The sequence below is a fragment of the Palaemon carinicauda genome, chromosome 27 (genome assembly GCF_036898095.1).
Source record: "Palaemon carinicauda isolate YSFRI2023 chromosome 27, ASM3689809v2, whole genome shotgun sequence".
Classification (NCBI taxonomy): domain Eukaryota; kingdom Metazoa; phylum Arthropoda; class Malacostraca; order Decapoda; family Palaemonidae; genus Palaemon; species Palaemon carinicauda.
Window position 1 is genome coordinate 24,786,267 of NC_090751.1, and position 20,000 is coordinate 24,806,266.

General features: G+C 36.0%; 2 protein-coding genes across 5 annotated transcripts in view; both read right to left on the reverse strand.

The window, feature by feature from the left end:
- LOC137620609 (hepatoma-derived growth factor-related protein 2-like) overlaps window positions 1–20,000 on the reverse strand; it is a 369,983-nt gene that overhangs the window by 214,227 nt on the left and 135,756 nt on the right. The gene's annotated exons all lie outside the window — the stretch shown is intronic.
- Window positions 16,938–18,242, reverse strand: LOC137621135 (uncharacterized). Its single transcript, XM_068351566.1, has 2 exons — window positions 17,927–18,242; window positions 16,938–17,546 (listed from the first exon to the last, which is right to left on the reverse strand). The coding sequence occupies exons 1-2, from the start codon at window positions 18,114–18,116 to the stop codon at window positions 17,002–17,004; spliced, it is 735 nt and encodes a 244-aa protein (XP_068207667.1). The 5' UTR covers window positions 18,117–18,242; the 3' UTR covers window positions 16,938–17,001.

The window sequence follows — 20,000 nt, forward strand, 5'->3', positions numbered from 1 at the left end:
GAAGTGCTTAATAGATTAGTCCGGGGGGGGGGGGGGGTTTAAGACAGGTCATGCAGATTCAGAAGAACTACTTTATCAGAGGAGTAATATTACGAATCTCACTCTCTTTCAAATATTTAGGAACAATCATTACCAGCAACTGCCTTTCAAAGGAAAAAAAACCTGTATTCTATGTGAAAGAAACAACTATAATTCGAGTAAGAGAAGCAATTGTATTCCAAGTGAAAGAAACTACTGTATTCAAAGTGAAAGAAATAACTGTATTCCAAGTGAAAGAAACAACTGTATTCCAAGTGAAAGAAACAACTGTATTCCAAGTAAAAGAAACAACTGTATTCCACGAGAAAGAAACAACTTTATTCTAACCGAAAGAAACTACGATAAGCCAAGTGAAAGGAAAAAAACTAATTTAAGTAAAAGAAGCAACTGTATTCCACGAGAAAGTAACAACTTTATTCTAAGCGAAAGAAACAACCGATTCCATGTGAAAGAAACAACTGCATTCCAAGTGAAAGAAACAATTGTATTCCAAGTAAAAGAAAACACTGTATTCCACGAGAAAGAAACAACTTTATTCGAAGCGAGAGAAACTACTACAATTCAAGTGAAAGAAACAATTGTATTCCAAGTGAAAGAAACAACTATAATTCAAGTAAAAGAAACAACTGTATTCCAAGTAATAGAAACAACTGTATTCCACGAGAAAGAAACAACTTTATTCGAAGCGAGAGAAATTACCACAATCAAAGTGAAAGAAACAACTGTATTCCAAGTGAAAGAAAAACTATAATTTAAGTAAAAGAAACAACTGTGTTCCACGAGAAAGAAACAACTTTATTCGAAGCGAGAGAAACTACTGTAATCCAAGTGAAAGAAACCACTGCCTTCCAAGAGAAAGAAACAATAGGATGAGAATCCAGGGTCAGTCCGACTGACTTCAGGTTCATTCATCTTTTCCCTCTTACGTCATGACATCAGCCATACAGCAGAAGACTTCAGAAGACTTTCTGGGATGAGATGCAAAGGCGCAGAACAAATTGGTTTACCTACACCCGCACGGCTTCATCTGAACAACCTAGCCTTACATGTAATACACGGTCTCCTGACCCAAGAGCCAATTAACCTAAGGCAATTTACCGGTTTTGTTTTCTATTTTCGTTCCTTTTACAATGCGTGCTCTGCACAAGGCCAAGGGCTCACGAGGTGTCATTCTCTAAAGGTTGAGGGGCATTGCACATTTACCACTGGTCATACTTCATGAAAACATGGAAATTTTGAGATCAATCTTCTCCTACTCTTTCTTCTATGGACATATATACTGTACATACACACACATGTATATATATATATATATATATATATATATATATATATATATATATATATATATATATATATATATATATATATTATATATATATATATATATATATATATATATATATATATATGTGTGTGTGTGTGTGTGTGTGTATATATTTAATGACTTATAACTTAACCTTCTACGAACGCCTATTCTCTACAGCTCACCAACCAGGTTTCAAAACTATCTAGTCTACTATGGCAAGAATTTTAGCATTCAAATAGAAACCAATTACATGCAGCATTTCAACAAGGAAAATTTGCAACATTTTAACAATGAAAATTGGCAGCATTTTATCAAAGAAAACGCGTAGCATTTTATCAATGAAAAGTTGTAGCATTTTATCAAAGAAATTTTGCAGCATTTTAAACTTAGAAAATCTGCAACATTTTAACAAAGAAAATTCGTAGCATTTTTTTTTAAATATTCAAATTAAGATGTAAAACTGCTCTTAAATGATTTAACAATCAATTTCAGGAAATTAAAAATTTTAGAACCCTGAATTTACTGAAAATCGATATCTCAAGTTATGTAAATTTAGTCAAAACCCTATCTGCAAGGAATACCATAAAACTATTAAAGGATTAACCACAGACTGATAATGCTAATGGCATCGCTGGTGAAGGCCTACATGCACACCTCCATCATCCTCACCAGAGGCAGGTCTAAACGTCAAAAAGAATCTTCTTTCCCCACGTTATCCCTACATTAAAGGGGTCGGTTGCCTGATACACTCTTTCCAATGCCTTCTATCAAAGACATCCTCTTCTAACAACCTCGTACTCTCCATATCCTCATTCACCTTATCTCGCCATCTAATTAATTAAATACTGGGTGTAGGAGAGGCGAGAATATATCGCATACAAATGAGTAGCATCATCAATGGACAAGCTATCCAGAACATTGTGCCAAGAAGAGACAATCATATCCAAAAGGCGAAGCTGGAAATCGAGTGCATGGAAGACCCTCCCATCCAGAGTCAATTACAGAGAGGGTCTGTTCACGAGGCGGGGCTTAGACCTAGCCCCACCCCTCGTGAAACGTCACGAAGGACCCACCAACTAGAAAAGTTGCTAATGAATTCTCGGAAGTTACTTGGAATAAAAAGGTGACCTCATAGAGTGATGTAACACCTGCAGTACAAAGGCTTTAAACATGAAGAAGACGATGATGAAGTCACGCTTTCCTCTGGAAGCCATATCGAGGCATTATACAAACTAAACCGTCTTCCTCGTTCTAAAGAATAAACATTCTTCTCGAAATACAGCTGCAGTTATTTTGCATTTGGAGACTTAACTGTGTCAATTTCATTTCACCTGCTGGTAGACTTCAGAAATATAAGCTCATCGATGTGAATCAAAGTTAATTTTACGCTACCGTTCACTATTTTTGCTCAAAATCCCTCTAAAGATTTCGGGGTTACCTTAATGTGCCTAGCAATAACTAGAGGTTTGCCCGTTCCAGTTTTCCTGAGCCTCACTGGGCCTTTGTTCTCACACGGTAGAAATCCATCTGCCTACTCCAGATTCCCGGCAATCCAGTTTAAAAGTCACTCATGAATGGCCGATGCAAAGGACTGTGACAATCCCCAAGCAGAACAATGACCTAAAGTCCGATCATATATACATATAATCAGCGCCAAAGCCCCTCTCCATCCAAGCTAGGACAATACGGAGGGGCAGGCAATGGCTGCTAATGACTTAAACAGGAAGCCCTAAAGGCTCCCCCAAAAACCCTTCCTCCTTAGCTCACAAGGATGGTGAAGTTGCAGACACTACAAAAAAACTATCGAGCTTGAGTGGGACTCCAACTCCCGTCAGGCAGATTGCCAGGAAGGGACGTGGAAACTGAAAGAATGTAGAAAACATAAAAAGTGGGGGTGCAGCCAGTTAGAGATTAGACCATGCAAAACCCTTTAGAAATATGCCTAGAGTTCCACGCATTTGATATTGCCAAAAATATTGAGCAGTACACTACACTGAGTACAAATGCTAGATCCATTTACCTCTCTTCTTACTAATTTGTATTACACTCTTATTGTTAATAATAATAATAATAATAATTAACATCGGATTTGTTTATAATCTGTATAAAAGCATCGACGGCATTGATTATACGCAAGATGAATGTGCTACATTTTCTTGTCAAAGACGAGAGAGAGAGAGAGAGAGAGAGAGAGAGAGAGAGAGAGAGAGTCTATGCCCTTAGGAGAAACCTGTAGTGGTCGACTGTTCACACAGCCACCCTCCCCACCATCCTCCAACATAGATGCGGTCCCCCCTCCCCAGAACTTAATCTCTTTTTCCAGTAGCACACTGTGACAAGACAGGTTTTATTTCTACTGTTTTTTTTTTCTTTTAGTTTTTAGAACCAGAAGAAAGCTGATACACATGCACACATTATAAAAATGAAAGCAACTGCAACACTATCAACAACAACAACAATAATAATAATAATAATAATAAATCATTCGTTGTTTCCATAAGACTATACTTCCATACTCAATTCAGAGCTGCTAAGGATACAAGATACATTGTTGTTATAAGGCCATTTAATAACAAATATCTATAACATCAACAACCTCGAAATTCTTTGAATTCACCCCCCCCCCCCCCCAATATCTACCTATGAAACATCAACTGTAACTCATCAACAGATATTTAACAATAACAAGATACCATCAACTGAAATAACAAGTCCTCAACATCACGATAAACAGATCATTAAAACCTTGCCATAATAAAACAGCAAAATGCCATGAACACCACCAAAGTCGTAACATTGACAACATGTTATGAATAACGACAACAGCAACATCATGTCATGAACAAGAGTAACATATTCGACGCAACAGCAATATATTCCGCACATCATCATCTCATGAACAGCAACAACAGCATGCCCTGAGCAACAGCTACAGCATGTCACTAATGACAGCAACATATTCTACACAACAGTAACAACTTGCCATTAACAACAGCAAAAAAACATGTCACTTCCAACAGCAACATGTTTATGAACAACAAAAACACCAGCCGTTATAAACAGCAACAAGTCATGAACAACAGTAACATGTAATGAACAACAGTAACATGTAATGAACAACTGTAAAATGTAATGAACAGCAAAAAGCCATTGCCATTAACAGATCATCCTCAACAACAGAAATAGTAGACCATCAATAAGAGCATCTACAGTACAACTTCAGGCGGTATAACCATTCTTTTCCTACTTTCATGGCAGCCTCCTTCATCTAAGAAACAAAAAAATTCGAAAGCATCACAAACCCCGACATTTAATCCTCTTAAAGAACGTATGCTTTGTTATTTACGAAAGGGAAAACTCACCAACAAAGCGATATCCTATTATGAACAAATATTCTAGAATGAATAGAGAGCTTTTAAAGGTACAGTATATACTTTCGATACTGTATTTGGTAAGAGTCTAAATCAAAGTTATTCATGAGAGGTTATTCTTTAATAGTGCAGAGAGAGAGAGAGAGAGAGAGAGAGAGAGAGAGTCATTCTTGCCATTAGACCAGATACAGGAATGTGCTCGTGGATCATGACAGGAAGAATAAAGAAGTCAGAAACATCACCCAGACTATCATCAGAGAGCGAGCCATGATTCTCATTTACTTTCTACTTCACTAACGTCATCACCAGGAGTACAGTTGGACACATGAGTCTTTGGTACACCTCGTTCCAAAGAATTGCACCCCGTAACACCATTACTTTGTGGAGAGTAACTAAACAGATCGTGTACGAGAGATGGCAAAGGCGGTGGACGGGGCTAAACACAAGAACTCGCCCTGCAGTACAAGTTTGCTAGGTGCACTTCCCCAGAGGGTGTGCCAGTATTTCCCATGTTTCCAAAGTAAGGGTTCACTCACTTAGTACAAGATTATGTGGAGTTACAAAGAACATGAACAATTCTTTCACTCTCTTGGTTCTAGTGCATTGTGTAACTCACTTTTGTTTACAAAGTGTTCACTGATGTACAACAAACAAGCTAGTTCACAACAAAAAATTTCAATCTTTTCGGTACAGGTGCAAAAATACTTAATAGGGTTGTGCTTAAACAAATCTGAAAAAAAGTCTGAGAAAATAGACTCCGTCCATGGCAATTCTGGGAAAATGAATACATAAAATTAACGGCAATGATCAGGGTAAGAAAATAAATTGACCAACCTCATAGCAATACTCATTCTGAAGAATATTTGATATTAAATATACAGCATTTCACAAGCTGAGAAAACATACAGACAATGCCATACCAATTTTCATACTGATAAAATAAACAGACCACACAGACACAATTCAAACTCAAAATAAGACTGACAGCAAACATGGCCATTCTCAATCTGAGAGAATGAGCCACACCCTTGAAAATTCTATGTCTGGGAATAGAGCAGACCCGTGGGATGGTTAGTGAATGAATAAATGAATAATTAGGAAAAATACCAGACACTTCAAAACCATTCATATATTCTCAAAGTAATGAAATCACTAAAATACACCCAAGATAATTCTTAGCCCTAGAATGTAAAAAACACTTATGGTAATTCTCAATCTTATGAATTAGAGACCATATTCATTATAATTATTAGTCTGAGAACAGATACAAAATATATGATTCTCAAACAATGAAAATAAACCCTTTAGTGCATATGAGACAATTTAAGTTGTTAACCATTTCAGTCAGTGTGAAGAGTATGAGAGCTCCTACAAAAAAAGAAAAAGAAAAAAAAAGTTGCCTACAATTACAAAAAAAAAAGGAAATAAGTTGCATTTAGATTCTAGGAGCGGTGAGCAAGAAAGATATATGTAATGAATCACCCTTTTAGTGAAAGTATGCCACAAGTCTTCTGCACCTCCTGGAGTCTCTTGGGTACTGAATCAGCTAACCTCTGTAGAATGGTCTCATCAAGTTCGTCCCAGGCATGCTGTAACTCGGTTTTCAACTTCACAATTGAAGAAGTATCTACATTCTGGAGCTTCCTTTTAATTACTGACCATAGATTTTCCATGGGGGGACATGTCGGGAGAATTTCCTGGCCAGTCAGGAATAAAGTCAATACCACAGTCTTGAAGCCAATTTATATTTTGTTTAGCAGTGTGAATAGGAGCGCCATCCTGCTGAAACACGGATGTGTGGCTACTTGCAAAGGAATCCTCTAAATGGTCGTTAAGTATAGTATAATACGAATCTTTATTCAAAATTTCATTTTGTGGTACGAAAACTAATGATCCTTTACCCCCATACCCAAAGGTACCCCACACTGTAACGCAAGCAGGGAACTTTACATTACTGGTGAGGTACTTAGGGTCAAGAGGATCAGAAGTCGTCTTCTGCCAATCATGCTTCCCCTTTGTTTCGGCTACAAAAAAAGATGCTTCATCACTCCACAGGACTTGCCTCCACTTGTTAAGGCCCCAATCCTTGTATGTACTACAAAAAGCAACACGAGCCTTCTTTTGTCCAGGAGTTATCCACGGCATCCTTCGCGCACTGACTTTCAAGTAATGAAGGTCCTTTTGTAAGCGCCTCTGAACAGTTCTAACAGATGCTCCAGCAAAATCCTGGGGATTATCAACCATAAGCTGACGGGCTGTAACGGTAGGATTGATTTCAATATTCTTTTCCAGAACAATTAAATCCCTCTTACTAAGGAGAGGTGGCCTCCCAGGGCTGGTACGTGCTTTGGGTACTTCCCTTACCTCCACTATCACGAAATATTTTCAGAATATTCCGGACAGTTCGTTGTTTCACACCAGTCTTTTCACTAATTGCACCAGTTTTCATGCCTTCCTCATGAAGCTGTATCACTCTTTCACGATTCTTGAATGAAGTATATCCCTTAGACATTCTGAAGACAGCACACAAGCAACTGACCACAAAATTGCCAGAGGTATGATATGATAAACACACGAACAAAAAAAACTCACACGTGTTCTTAGCCAAAGACGTCACCGACTGCACAGAACTTGCAGCAATTATCCTTTGCGAGACTCTGTCCTTGGCTATGTTACCATTTAGTCAATTTCTCCCGGCCGATTTTTCGCCTACACAAGAGGTTGGAGTGAATTCGTGTCAAAAAGATTTACACGTTCTAAATTCCCAAAGCCGTTTTGACGAGTACTGCACATAATGAATAAACTTTTAGGAAAACAAATGAGCTGTATGTAGGGTAACTGTCTGTTTAGAAAGAATTGTCTCTCATAATCAGGACATATTTCCTTCATATGAGAGAGAGAGAGAGAGAGAGAGAGAAGAGAGAGAGAATCAGGGCAGAGCATGTGGCCATTTACAAAAGTTAACATAATTAACTTCATATGATAAAAATATGGAAACTACCAGTAGTGCTCTCTCTCTCCCTCTCTCCTCTCTCTCTCTCTCTCTCTCCACACACAGCTTAAAAAAATGTTTTGTTCTCGAAATGTCAATTGTTTAAATGTCCATCGTCATGAGTTTTACACTCTCTCTCTCTCTCTCTCTCTCTCTCTCTATATATATATATATATATATGTCCCTATATCAATTAATGGCATCTTACTAAACAGCAGACACTCATGCAGAGTTGGTTATCCAAAGTTGAAAATATATGAAAGATTACATCAAAATCGATAAAGCAATATACTCCATTATTGACAGTAACAATTGCAACACACAACTATACTGCAGGGCAAAACAATACGTTTAAGAATTTGATTGAACCAATAAAGTTGCCATCTTTATATACCGAGACATAATTACCGTCGTCTAACCTGGGATCAGAGGTTCGGAAACTGCTATCTTAGCCATCTCCTATTATTATTAATTATTAATATTATTATTAATTATTAGTTATCATTATTTTATTATCATTATTATGATCATCATCAGCCCTTATATTATTATTATGATCATCATCATCATCATTATTATTATTATTATTATTGATATTATTATCATTATTACTAGCTAAGCTTCAACCCTAGTTGTAAAACAGGAAGCCATAATCATAAGGGCCCCAACAGGAGAAAATAGCCAGTGAGGAAAGGAAATAAGGAAATAAACAAAATATATGAGAAGTAAAAAACAATTAAAATACAATATTTTAAGAACAGTAACATCATTAAATAAATAGACAAATAAATATATCTATAATTGCAAAAACAAAAGCATTCAGACGCTTGCAATAGCGATGGTAAAAAAATTTGAAAATAAAAATTAAAATGGGGCATAAATCCTTAAAAATCAAAATGGAAAGTGAAAGAAACAGCTGTCTTTAATGTGAAAAGAAACAACTGCATTCCAAGTGAAAGAAATAACCGTAATCAAAGTGAAAGAATCAACTGTATTTCAAGTAGAAGAAAGTGCACCGCCTGAAAAGTAAAATTATTTGATTCATTAACGTTTATAACCGTTTTGTAAAATTACCCATAATTCCTCGAGAACGGTAATTGAAAATCATTAAAAAGAAATTTACAGTAAAAGAAGTAAAAAGGGAAAAAAATAATCAAAATAGCTACAAAAAAAAAAAAAAGTTTTTGAAGCAAGAAAGTGAAATAAAGAGAGCCGTCAAAAGGAAGCTGTTGCCACGAGCGCGTTGCTATGACAACATCCTGTTCAAAAGATAAAGGCAACCAAAAAAAGGGGAAACTTTTCAGGCATTTGATTAAACGCAAAAGCTCTCTCTCTCTCTCTCTCTCTCTCTCTCTCTCTCTCTGATAAGCATTAACAAATTTTTATTCAATTTCTCTCCCGAAACAAATGTTCAATTTTTTTTTCAATTACTTTCTCTCTCTCTCTCTCTAGCCTCTCTCCCTCTCTCTCTACACACACACACACACACACATACACACACACATATATATATATATATATATATGTATATCGGATATAAACCTCTACATGTTTCAATTTCATCCTCTCTCGGAAATATATTTTTAACCCCTCTCTCTCTCCCTCTATCTGATAAACATTAATACGTTTTAATTCCATTTCTCTCTCTTCCGAAACAATATTCAATTGTTTTTAATTACATTTCCCTGTATATACCAGTTTCAATTTCATCCTCTCTCGGAAATATGTTTTAGCACCTCTCTCTCTCTCTCTCTCTCTCTCTCTCTCTCTCTCTCTCTCTCTCGGATTATATTTTAACACTTTAATTATGCTCTCTCTCTCTCTCTCCCGGAATATATACTTTAACCCTCTCTCTATCTCTCCCGGAAATATACTTTAACCCCCCCCCCTCTCTCTCTCTCTCATAAATCACGTCAGATATATGAAAAAGTGACTTCTTTGAAACATTTGTTTTACCTCGGGAAGAGCTTCCACCTAATGTGATATTGAAAATAAACACGAAACAACAAGCCACAATAAAATATAAGTAGAATTTTAACGTCCAGTGTCAACAATGTGTAAATAAATGAGGGCAAAATGCATAAATTGGTTAATCATGCAAAGACAAGAAAAGCACTTTTGACATTTAGATCGAGCACTAATCATACATCTCCCTTATATATAAAGAGCAAGTGTCTGTCTATATATATATATATATATATATGTGTGTGTGTGTGTGTAAATATATTTCTCTCCTGTCATGATCAAGAGGAGAGAGAGTAGTCATACCCTGATGAGAGGAGGCGCTCCAAGAAATTCACTCGGAAAACCATACTCTCCCAAAAATTACCGAAAGAGTGGGTTATTACTTAGGAAATGGGAAGGGGTTGGGGAAGGGTTGAATCAGTGTGTGCATAGCTAACTCTCTAAATATAATTTTTGATGGTTCAAGTACACTAGTAATACTAATATTTACAGTGGCTTTCCTTGATTTAGAGGAGTGTTTCCAAACCCTGGGGTAAATTACCCTAGTGGGGTAATGGACCCGTATTTTGGGGGTTATCAAGATGTTCTGAAATGGAGTTATTCACTGATGATGGTTCATTTTGATGTCCATTAAAATGGAAAAGTTTGCATTTGTTTTGAATCCTTAACTATAAGCAGCCAATAGCGGGCTACATGATCCATACAGTTCATCAGGTGGCTGCAAAAAAACATCCGATGTTACCGGGTATATGTTCAGTGGGGTAACTGATTAGTTGGAAATAAAATTTGGGGTAATCATTTAAAAATGGTTGGGAAACACTGATTTAGAAGATGTCTGTAAGGAGTTTGGGGAAGGAGATGAGGGTTCTCCCACAGCTCCCAACAGCGTTGCTTCTAGATTGGGGCATAGTGGAGGTATCTTTGTCACGAATGCGAGCTTTAAGTATGCCCCATACGTTATCGATAGGAGACAAATCTGGTGATTTCCCCGGCCATTTTTCAATAATATTTATTTTGTTATTCATGAAATAATTCATAATACCCTTTTCCGTGTGAGCAGATGTCCTATGCTGCTGGAGTATGGAAGTGTTAGTGCGTTCTAGTGAGTCAGAAAGCTTGGAACACAGCAACTTCTGATACATCTGCTTATTAATAGTCTTTTTGTGTAAAATCAACAATTCAATTACCACCCCCATATCCTACACCTCCCCATACCCTCAAATATGCAGGATATTTAATTGTAGGAGAAAGAAACTTAGGATCCAAAGTATCAGATCCTGCAAGGCACATCTCTTTCCTGCCACTAGAATTTGATACATAAAAGGTAGATTCACCTGTGAAAAAGATTTTTCATATTTTCTCTTCTGCGCATTGGCTATACTGCTGACTGAATTCAACCCTGTTAGCTTTATGGCCTGTTTGGGACATGAGCCCATGAGGAAGAACTAAGGTGAGTTGCTAATTACATTTAACCTGCTGCTGTCATATAAACATGATTTCTCACTGGCGAAAATATGGGCCACTGGGATGTCCAGGCAGCCAATTGGACACAACACCTGTCGGTATATATATATATATATATTTATATATATTATATATATATACATATATACATATATTATATATATATATACAGTATATACATATGTATATTTGAAGAATGAAATTTACTTAGGACTATTCCTAAAAACATATACAGTATACAGTAAGTATATATATATATATATATAAGTAAGTATGTATAGTGACGAGTGTGGTGAAAATGGCGAAAAAAAAGAACCTACCTAATTTCAATAATTACAGAGGAATCACACTTGTCAGTTTGTTACAAAATATATACTGTAGTATGCTTATTCTAATAAACGAGAGAAAGACTGATGAAAAGGCGAGAGATGAAAACGAAGGATTTAGAAAAGGTAGAAGTTGTACTGACCAAATTTTTGTGTTGAGACATTTACAGCAATGCGTAGAATATAGAAATCCACTTTCGATGGCATTTGTGGACTATGGAGAAGCCTTTGATAGTGTACACAGACCAATTTTGTGGAGAGTCCTGCGTTATTATGGAATTCTTGTCTAATTAATTTCCAGTGAACAGCGGAGTACTCCAAGGGAGTGCGATGTCACCTATGTTGTTTATCCTCCTCATGGATTTTGTAATGAGTAAAACAGTTAGAGATGATGGAGAAGGATTGGACTAGACTAGTAATAGGAAATTAGCAGACCTAGATTATGCTGATGATGATGTCCTTATTAGCAAAACACCACAGGATTTGCAATGCTTGCTTACCAGAATGCATGAAATAGATCATTGAAAGGAGAAAGGATTAATGGGGGTAGAATCATTTCAGTATCTAGGAACATGATCTCCAATACAGGGTCTTCAGAATTGGAGTTTAGTGAAAGATTGAAAAAAGAAAATCAGATAAAGGCTAGGTAAAGTAAAATTTGGAAATCAAATCCCCTGAAAATACATTTAAAAATCAGACTATATATCAGTTTAGTGAGATCGGTGTTATATATGGACATGAGTCATGGTATGCTAATACAACAATCTTCTATAGATTAAGATTTGAAAACAAAGCCTTCAGAAGATATTGGGAGTTGAATGGCAGGGCAGGGTTAAAATGAAACTATAAGAGAGATTACTCAAGTGCCATAAGAGGAAACTATAAGAGAGATTACTCAAGTGCAATAAGAGGATAAGATCATGGTGAGGGGTAGATGGGGATGGTTTGGGCATTCTCTTCACACTCCCCAAGAGAATTGGAAGACCCAGCCCCACATGGCTGAGGACTATGAAGAGTGAAAGAGATGATGAATGGAGAAGTATCAAATTAAAAGCTCAAGGTAAACAACTGACAAAATTTAACCGAGGCCCTTTGCGTCAATAGGCATAGGAGGAAATGATAATGATGATGATAAATAAATTACACTACTGTATATGCATAAAGAAAATTAAAAAAAAAATCATATATTTCTTTATTTATATATACTGTATATATACAATACAAAAATGAAAATTGAAAAAATATATAAATGAATATTCCCATATATATATATATATATATATACATATATATATATATATATATATTACGTCTGACAAGCTATACAACCTCTCGAGTACCAAACTCACCTGTTTGTTTTTACATTAAATTTGTTACACTTGAAAATATTAATAATCGAGCTTTGCGACAATTTCATAACTCCCAGACAGCAATATACAAAAACACTGAATATCCAAAGGTCTTGTAAGTACACTCAAAACCAAAACTGGTGAAAAGGCGAGAGATGAAAACGAAGGATTTAGAAAAGGTAGAAGTTGTACTGACCAAATTTTTGTGTTGAGACATTTACAGCAATGCGTAGAATATAGAAATCCACTTTCGATGGCATTTGTGGACTATGGAGAAGCCTTTGATAGTGTACACAGACCAATTTTGTGGAGAGTCCTGCGTTATTATGGAATTCTTGTCTAATTAATTTCCAGTGAACAGCGGAGTACTCCAAGGGAGTGCGATGTCACCTATGTTGTTTATCCTCCTCATGGATTTTGTAATGAGTAAAACAGTTAGAGATGGTGGAGAAGGATTGGACTAGACTAGTAATAGGAAATTAGCAGACCTAGATTATGCTGATGATGATGTCCTTATTAGCAAAACACCACAGGATTTGCAATGCTTGCTTACCAGAATGCATGAAATAGATCATTGAAAGGAGAAAGGATTAATGGGGTAGAATCATTTCAGTATCTAGGAACATGATCTCCAATACAGGGTCTTCAGAATTGGAGTTTAGTGAAAGATTGAAAAAAGAAAATCAGATAAAGGCTAGGTAAAGTAAAATTTGGAAATCAAATCCCCTGAAAATACATTTAAAAATCAGACTATATATCAGTTTAGTGAGATCGGTGTTATATATGGACATGAGTCATGGTATGCTAATACAACAATCTTCTATAGATTAAGATTTGAAAACAAAGCCCTCAGAAGATATTGGGAGTTGAATGGCAGGGCAGGGTTAAAATGAAACTATAAGAGAGATTACTCAAGTGCCATAAGAGGAAACTATAAGAGAGATTACTCAAGTGCAATAAGAGGATAAGATCATGGTGAGGGGTAGATGGGGATGGTTTGGGCATTCTCTTCACACTCCCCAAGAGAATTGGAAGACCCAGCCCCACATGGCTGAGGACTATGAAGAGTGAAAGAGATGATGAATGGAGAAGTATCAAATTAAAAGCTCAAGGTAAACAACTGACAAAATTTAACCGAGGCCCTTTGCGTCAATAGGCATAGGAGGAAATGATAATGATGATGATAAATAAATTACACAGTACTGTATATGCATAAAGAAAATTAAAAAAAATCATATATTTCTTTATCTATATATACTGTAAAAATAACAATACAAAAATGAAAATTGAAAAAATATATAAATGAATATTCCCATATATATATATATATATATATATATATATATATATATATATATATATATATATATATATATATATATATATCGTCTGACAAGCTATACAACCTCTCGAGTACTAAACTCACCTGTTTGTTTTTACATTAAATTTGTTACACTTGAAAATATTAATAATCGAGCTTTGCGACAATTTCATAACTCCCAGACAGCAATATACAAAAACACTGAATATCCAAAGGTCTTGTAAGTACACTCAAAACCAAAACTGGTTAATTATTATTTCGATCTATTCAAACAACTTCTTACTTCGATTCGTTAAGAGGATACGAGCGAGTATGAAATAAACACTGGTGTTTGAAATAATACTCTCTCTACAAAAATAAATATATTCTGTATAAATTACAACACTTAGAAAGAATTTACTTGAAAAAAAAAATTACTCGAAATATTAAGTCTGAACAAAGTTTACATTAAGACAAAAATGTTATGCTCTTATAATTATGTAATCACTTAACCTGAAATATTGAACCTGTAAAAAGCATTGGACTAAAACAAAAGAAATAATTACACTATACGCTGGGCCACAAAATCACTTTGGTGAAGACACGCTATAGTACTAGAGAGAGAGGGGGGGGAGGCACTTTTGGCTCTTTCACAGGATGCTGTTTCTCATCTGCCCTAAGCATCCTTGGGAGGCATTTACATATGAATTAGCTACTTCCAGAATATTATAGGTCTGGAAGCTTAGGGGTTGGCCTAAAGGAGTAAGGTTATCAATTAGATAAAAATTCATGGGGGACGAACTTTACTTTCAGACTACTCCTGGACGCATACCCACGCAACAACGAGACGGTTCTCTCTCGGTTAGTTCCGCCCACCTTTGTCCTCGAAATAAAATCTAACGCTGGGATTTTCGAGAGCCTTCCAAATCTTATGGCAAATATAAGAATTGCGCATTTTCACACAATTGCCTCATAAAAATATAAAAACCATTGACATAAATCCTTGTTCATATCTCGTGTGGACCATATAACACTTTTAAACAGCTTACATATGATTTCGTAATAAAATACATTAAATAAAGTTTTCTTAAAAAAATGTTTTATTAGAAAATTTTACATCCTACCTTTTCGAAGACTCTAAATGCTCGTTTAAGAATGTGTAATAATTGATCTACTTTACATGTATGTTCTTTTAAAACATAACAAGATCCCAAACACCAAAATAACCAAAGCAATCACATACCATAACACCTTAAGAGAATTTTTCATGGCTGCAAATAAGCTTTTCATCATTGGGGTTAGCGCACAGACTTTTCCACACTTTGCTCAAGTTACTAGTCCTCACAAAGAATGTCATGTCATCGCTAAACAACACCTTTTTCCAATAATCTACATTAAAAATACCACATTTCTTAACAAAATCTTCCCTTGACTGCTTATTTTTCAGGGTTATAAGCAGCTTTTTTAGGTGCAGCCAATTTCTTTAAACCCAACCTCTTTGCCGTGTACTTATTCACAATACAGGCAGGCACTGGCCACCAAGATAACGGGGTTTCCTCTTTGAACTTACGAGCACTATGGAAAGTCTGAAGCTTGGCCTCATGTCTCAGTACCTTTAAGAGATTATTCAGACACTTTCAGGGGTTTACCAGGGACCTTACTATGGGAGGTTATGGTCCCGTCTCCTGCAGCACAACACTTGGCAACATGATTTTGTATGGTTCTTCCCTTCACACCTGTCTGCCAACCTATTTCTCTCGATTGCATGCCCAGTTTATGACATTCAATCATCCTGACAATATTGCCATAGGAAGTACAACCTTTTGACATTATATTTAGTGTATAAAAAGGCCCCAAACAGCCATATATATATATATATATATATATATATATATATATATATATATATATATATATATATATATACACACGTATATATATATATATATATATATATATATATATATATATATATATATATATGCACTTACGTCCTGACTAGTTTCGTGATACTTCCTCAGAGGAAGTATCACGAAACTAGTCAGGACTTAAGTGTATATTTCGTATTTTCATTTTCCCTGTGGTTCTTCTGCATCTGAGCATCACGTTTTCCTGTGATTTTTACGCATATATATATATATATATATATATATATATATATATATATATATATATATATATATATATATATATATATATATATATATATATAAATTCACTAGGAAAATAGTTCACCCACGAAGGCTAATTGTCTCCGAAGTCTACTTCACCTTTAGGGTTCCACCCACTCACCCTGGAGAGTTGCTCCAGTTGTCAATTAGTGATTTATTGACTCAAGATTTTGAGTAGTGCTGGTGGGGTATAGGATGTTTCTGTCCCCTTGATCTTTGCCACTGCCAGTATCACAGGGCCGTTATTATATACAGTATATAGGGTGCAAGAATATAAAAGTACCCTAAAAAAATGGCAAATAACTTTACTAGAGAGAGAGAGAGAGAGAGAGGCACTTTATCATGCACGTTGCTATAGATAGTTATGTCTGTCATACCACAGAAAATGTGGTTTCTTAATGTTATTACACATGGCAGCTGCGTTATGCACAATCAACAACAGTATATGGTGGGCTGTATGATCAACCCCAACGGAAAAGAGAAAATGGGAAACTATGTGGAATCTATTGGGTGCAGTTAACATCAAGTAGGCATTCACAAAGTATGTATTTTCACTCATATTTGTTTATTTATAAAAGTACAATGGGATAATTAATATTCTACAACAGAACCATTAAATATTTTATTTAACAAGAGTAAATTACATGCTTATCAGAATTAAATTTTTTTTTTTTTTATAAAGCACAATTGTTATCTGTGATTTGAATGAATTGGGTTATGAACAAGATCGGGCCTGGCGTATGTTTTGCACCAAGCTCAGAACCCCCATTTGAAAGTGTATGGTTTCCTCTTCACTAAATCCTTCTAATGATGGAATAATTCCCTTAAAAAAGGAAAGATGACGATTTTCTCCACCCTCCATGGTCTTCACTGAACTTTCCACTGTGTCAAAAACCTTCCTCTTAGTGCTTTCGTTGGTGGGCAGCACAGTAGGCCTACTGCTCCCATTGGTGGCCCGTACAGTACGCCTGCTGCTCTCTATGGCGGCCTGTACAATAGTCCTACTGCTCTCTTTGGTGGTTTTTGTGACTTCATAATCTTCATCTTCAGTTTTAGGATCGACAGTATCCTCGTCAGCATTGATGCAGTCCTCTGTTTCTCTGAAATGAAGGTTTTTCTTCAAGAAACTGAGCGGTTCGTTGTATAAATATAACTTTGCAGTTTTCACACCAGATCCAGATCTTCTTCGTTCATAAAATTTCCTTTGAGCTTTCAGCCAATTATCCTTCACGTTTCTCCACCTTTTGTATACCAACTTTCCTGAAATTTATCAAATATTATAATGAGTATTACTGTATATATATATATATATATATATATATATATATATATATATATATATATATATATATATATATGTATATATACCTATATTACATTAATACATATCTCACACACACACACACACATATATATATATATGTATATATAAATATATATATATATATATATATATATGTGTGTGTGTGTGTGTGTGTGTATATAATTATATATATATATATATATATATATATATATATATATATATATATATATATATATTACATATATAATATATATGTGTGTATACATAGCTATGATGATTATATAGACATTCTATATCTTAAATTTATCCATCAAATATAAAAATATAACCTTACCGAAGTCGTTTTGTTCCTTGTTACTCAGTTGTTCAAAGTCCTCCAAATCCTCCAGCAATCCGCTGCACACTTCCTTCCACGCAGACGTAGTCAAATACCGACTCTTATATTCTGCGAGACTTTTATCCCACAACACTGGTCTCGCCTCCACTAAAGATATAAGACGATCTGTATCAATCTCACGTTCCATTATAACGCTATGTGCGAACGTTGAAGCTTGTGGCCTATACCGGACACTTGTTCAGCACGCAGCTAGCCACCGCACACACCGGCGTCGTCGCATGACACTGGTGGTAGTGGTACTGCACCAATGCCGCATTGGTGCCCACGACGCCGTCACACAATTTCCCTAGCGCGAGAGTAAAAATTCCCCAGATCAGACCCAAATTCCCCAAAATATATTTTCCCGGGAGTTCGTAAAAGCACGAAGAGCAAGACTTCTCTGTCCCACACGTGCATGGATTCTTGTGTGGAGCAAACACCCCCACCCCCTCCCCAACAACAGATGTCTTCCAAAACAAAGGTTACAAAGGGAGAGGCCATAGTTTTGTTCTGGTCGGCTGGCGGTTTTTTTTTCTTTTATATGTTCCTATGATTTCACTGAAAACCTATTCAAATTCCCCAGATTTCCCCAAATTTATCGAATTCCCCAAATTTCCCCAAATTTATCGAATTCCCCAGATTTCCCCCAAAAAACATTCAAAATTCCCAATCTGGGGACAAATACCCCAAAAGTGGGATCACTGGTCTGAATGCGGCAAGCCTGCAACGGCACCATAGAGTCGACCGAGCTGGCAACGTCACCGCAACGTAGCTGACTGCGTTACAAACTTGACATGACGCGTGGTGGGAAAGGGACCAGAGAGTAATTTGGAAAATAAATTCATTATCAACGTTGTTTCCTTTCCTCACTAGGCTATTTTTCTCTGCTGGAGCCTTGACTTTTCCAACTAGGGTTGTAGCTCAGCTAATAATAATAATAATAATAACTAGAACGGGCATACAATAGAGCGCATACCCTCGCCTATATCACGCGGTATATCATAAGATAGGCAATTGAATTATGCACATTTTGCCACTAGTTTCATACAAATCGGATAAAAATTGACCACGATATAGCAAACTGTTTTTATTTTTATTTTCCTAACCTTAACCTTGACCTTTGATCCAATCACTCCAAATATATAATCAAAAGGTCCTTGGATCATGGCCAATCATCTCTCCAATTGTCATGAGATTTGGCAAAATCGTTTTTGAGTTATGAGAATCAGACACAGACAAACAAATACACAACTATCAAAACATAATTTTCGTAACGAAGTTGGCCAAACTAATAATAATAATAATAATAATAATAATGTCTTCGCAGTTAAACATTCCTTAAATCATCAACTACACATCGAAATCAAACAAAAACAGAATTCTTCAATGAAAAACCTAACTGGGTATGTGGCAACAAAGTAATAATAATAATAAAAAAAGATAAAAACAAACAAACTGAAAATCCTGCACTGCATACCAAAGAGGAGCTTAGGTAGTGTAGCAAACGTAAAAATATCTCTTGTATAATGCAGCTTATCAATACGAGAAACAAACGACCGGCCGATGGCAACACTCGTTACATGACTCACGCCACAGTTGGCCAGCTTTGGAAATACCAACCTTATCGTCAGTGCGATTTGGTTGCATTACGCTTAATGCCTTATTTACACCCGGCAAAGGACTTTCGCCCTTCAAGATTGGTCTGTAAAGATGATAAATAAAATCAAATACCAAGAATTCTAATCCCTGGTCGCGGTAAGCGAGTTAGGCCCTTCTAGACAGGCGATACAAGATCCACGTTGCAATTTTATTCGCCATGTTGACTCGCCAGTCACTTAGAGCACTTGCACGCGGATCAGGGAAGGGTAACAGAGTACGAAGAGACTGCTAGAATGAACAGGGCATAAACAGACATACTTACAAACGAATATTATGGTCTCAAATCTGACGATATAAAACTCGAAAAGTACTGGAAATCGGTTATGCATTTACTCAAAGCGCTCTTGGGGCGGTATATCTATGCAGCATTACG

Bases quoted from the DNA above. Each gene is read 5' to 3' on its own strand.
- LOC137621135 (XM_068351566.1), bottom strand. From the start codon at position 18,116: ATGGAACGTGAGATTGATACAGATCGTCTTATATCTTTAGTGGAGGCG. The intron at 17,547-17,926 runs GTAAGGTTATAT...GATAAATTTCAG, and splicing joins CAAGGAACAAAACGACTTCG to GAAAGTTGGTATACAAAAGG.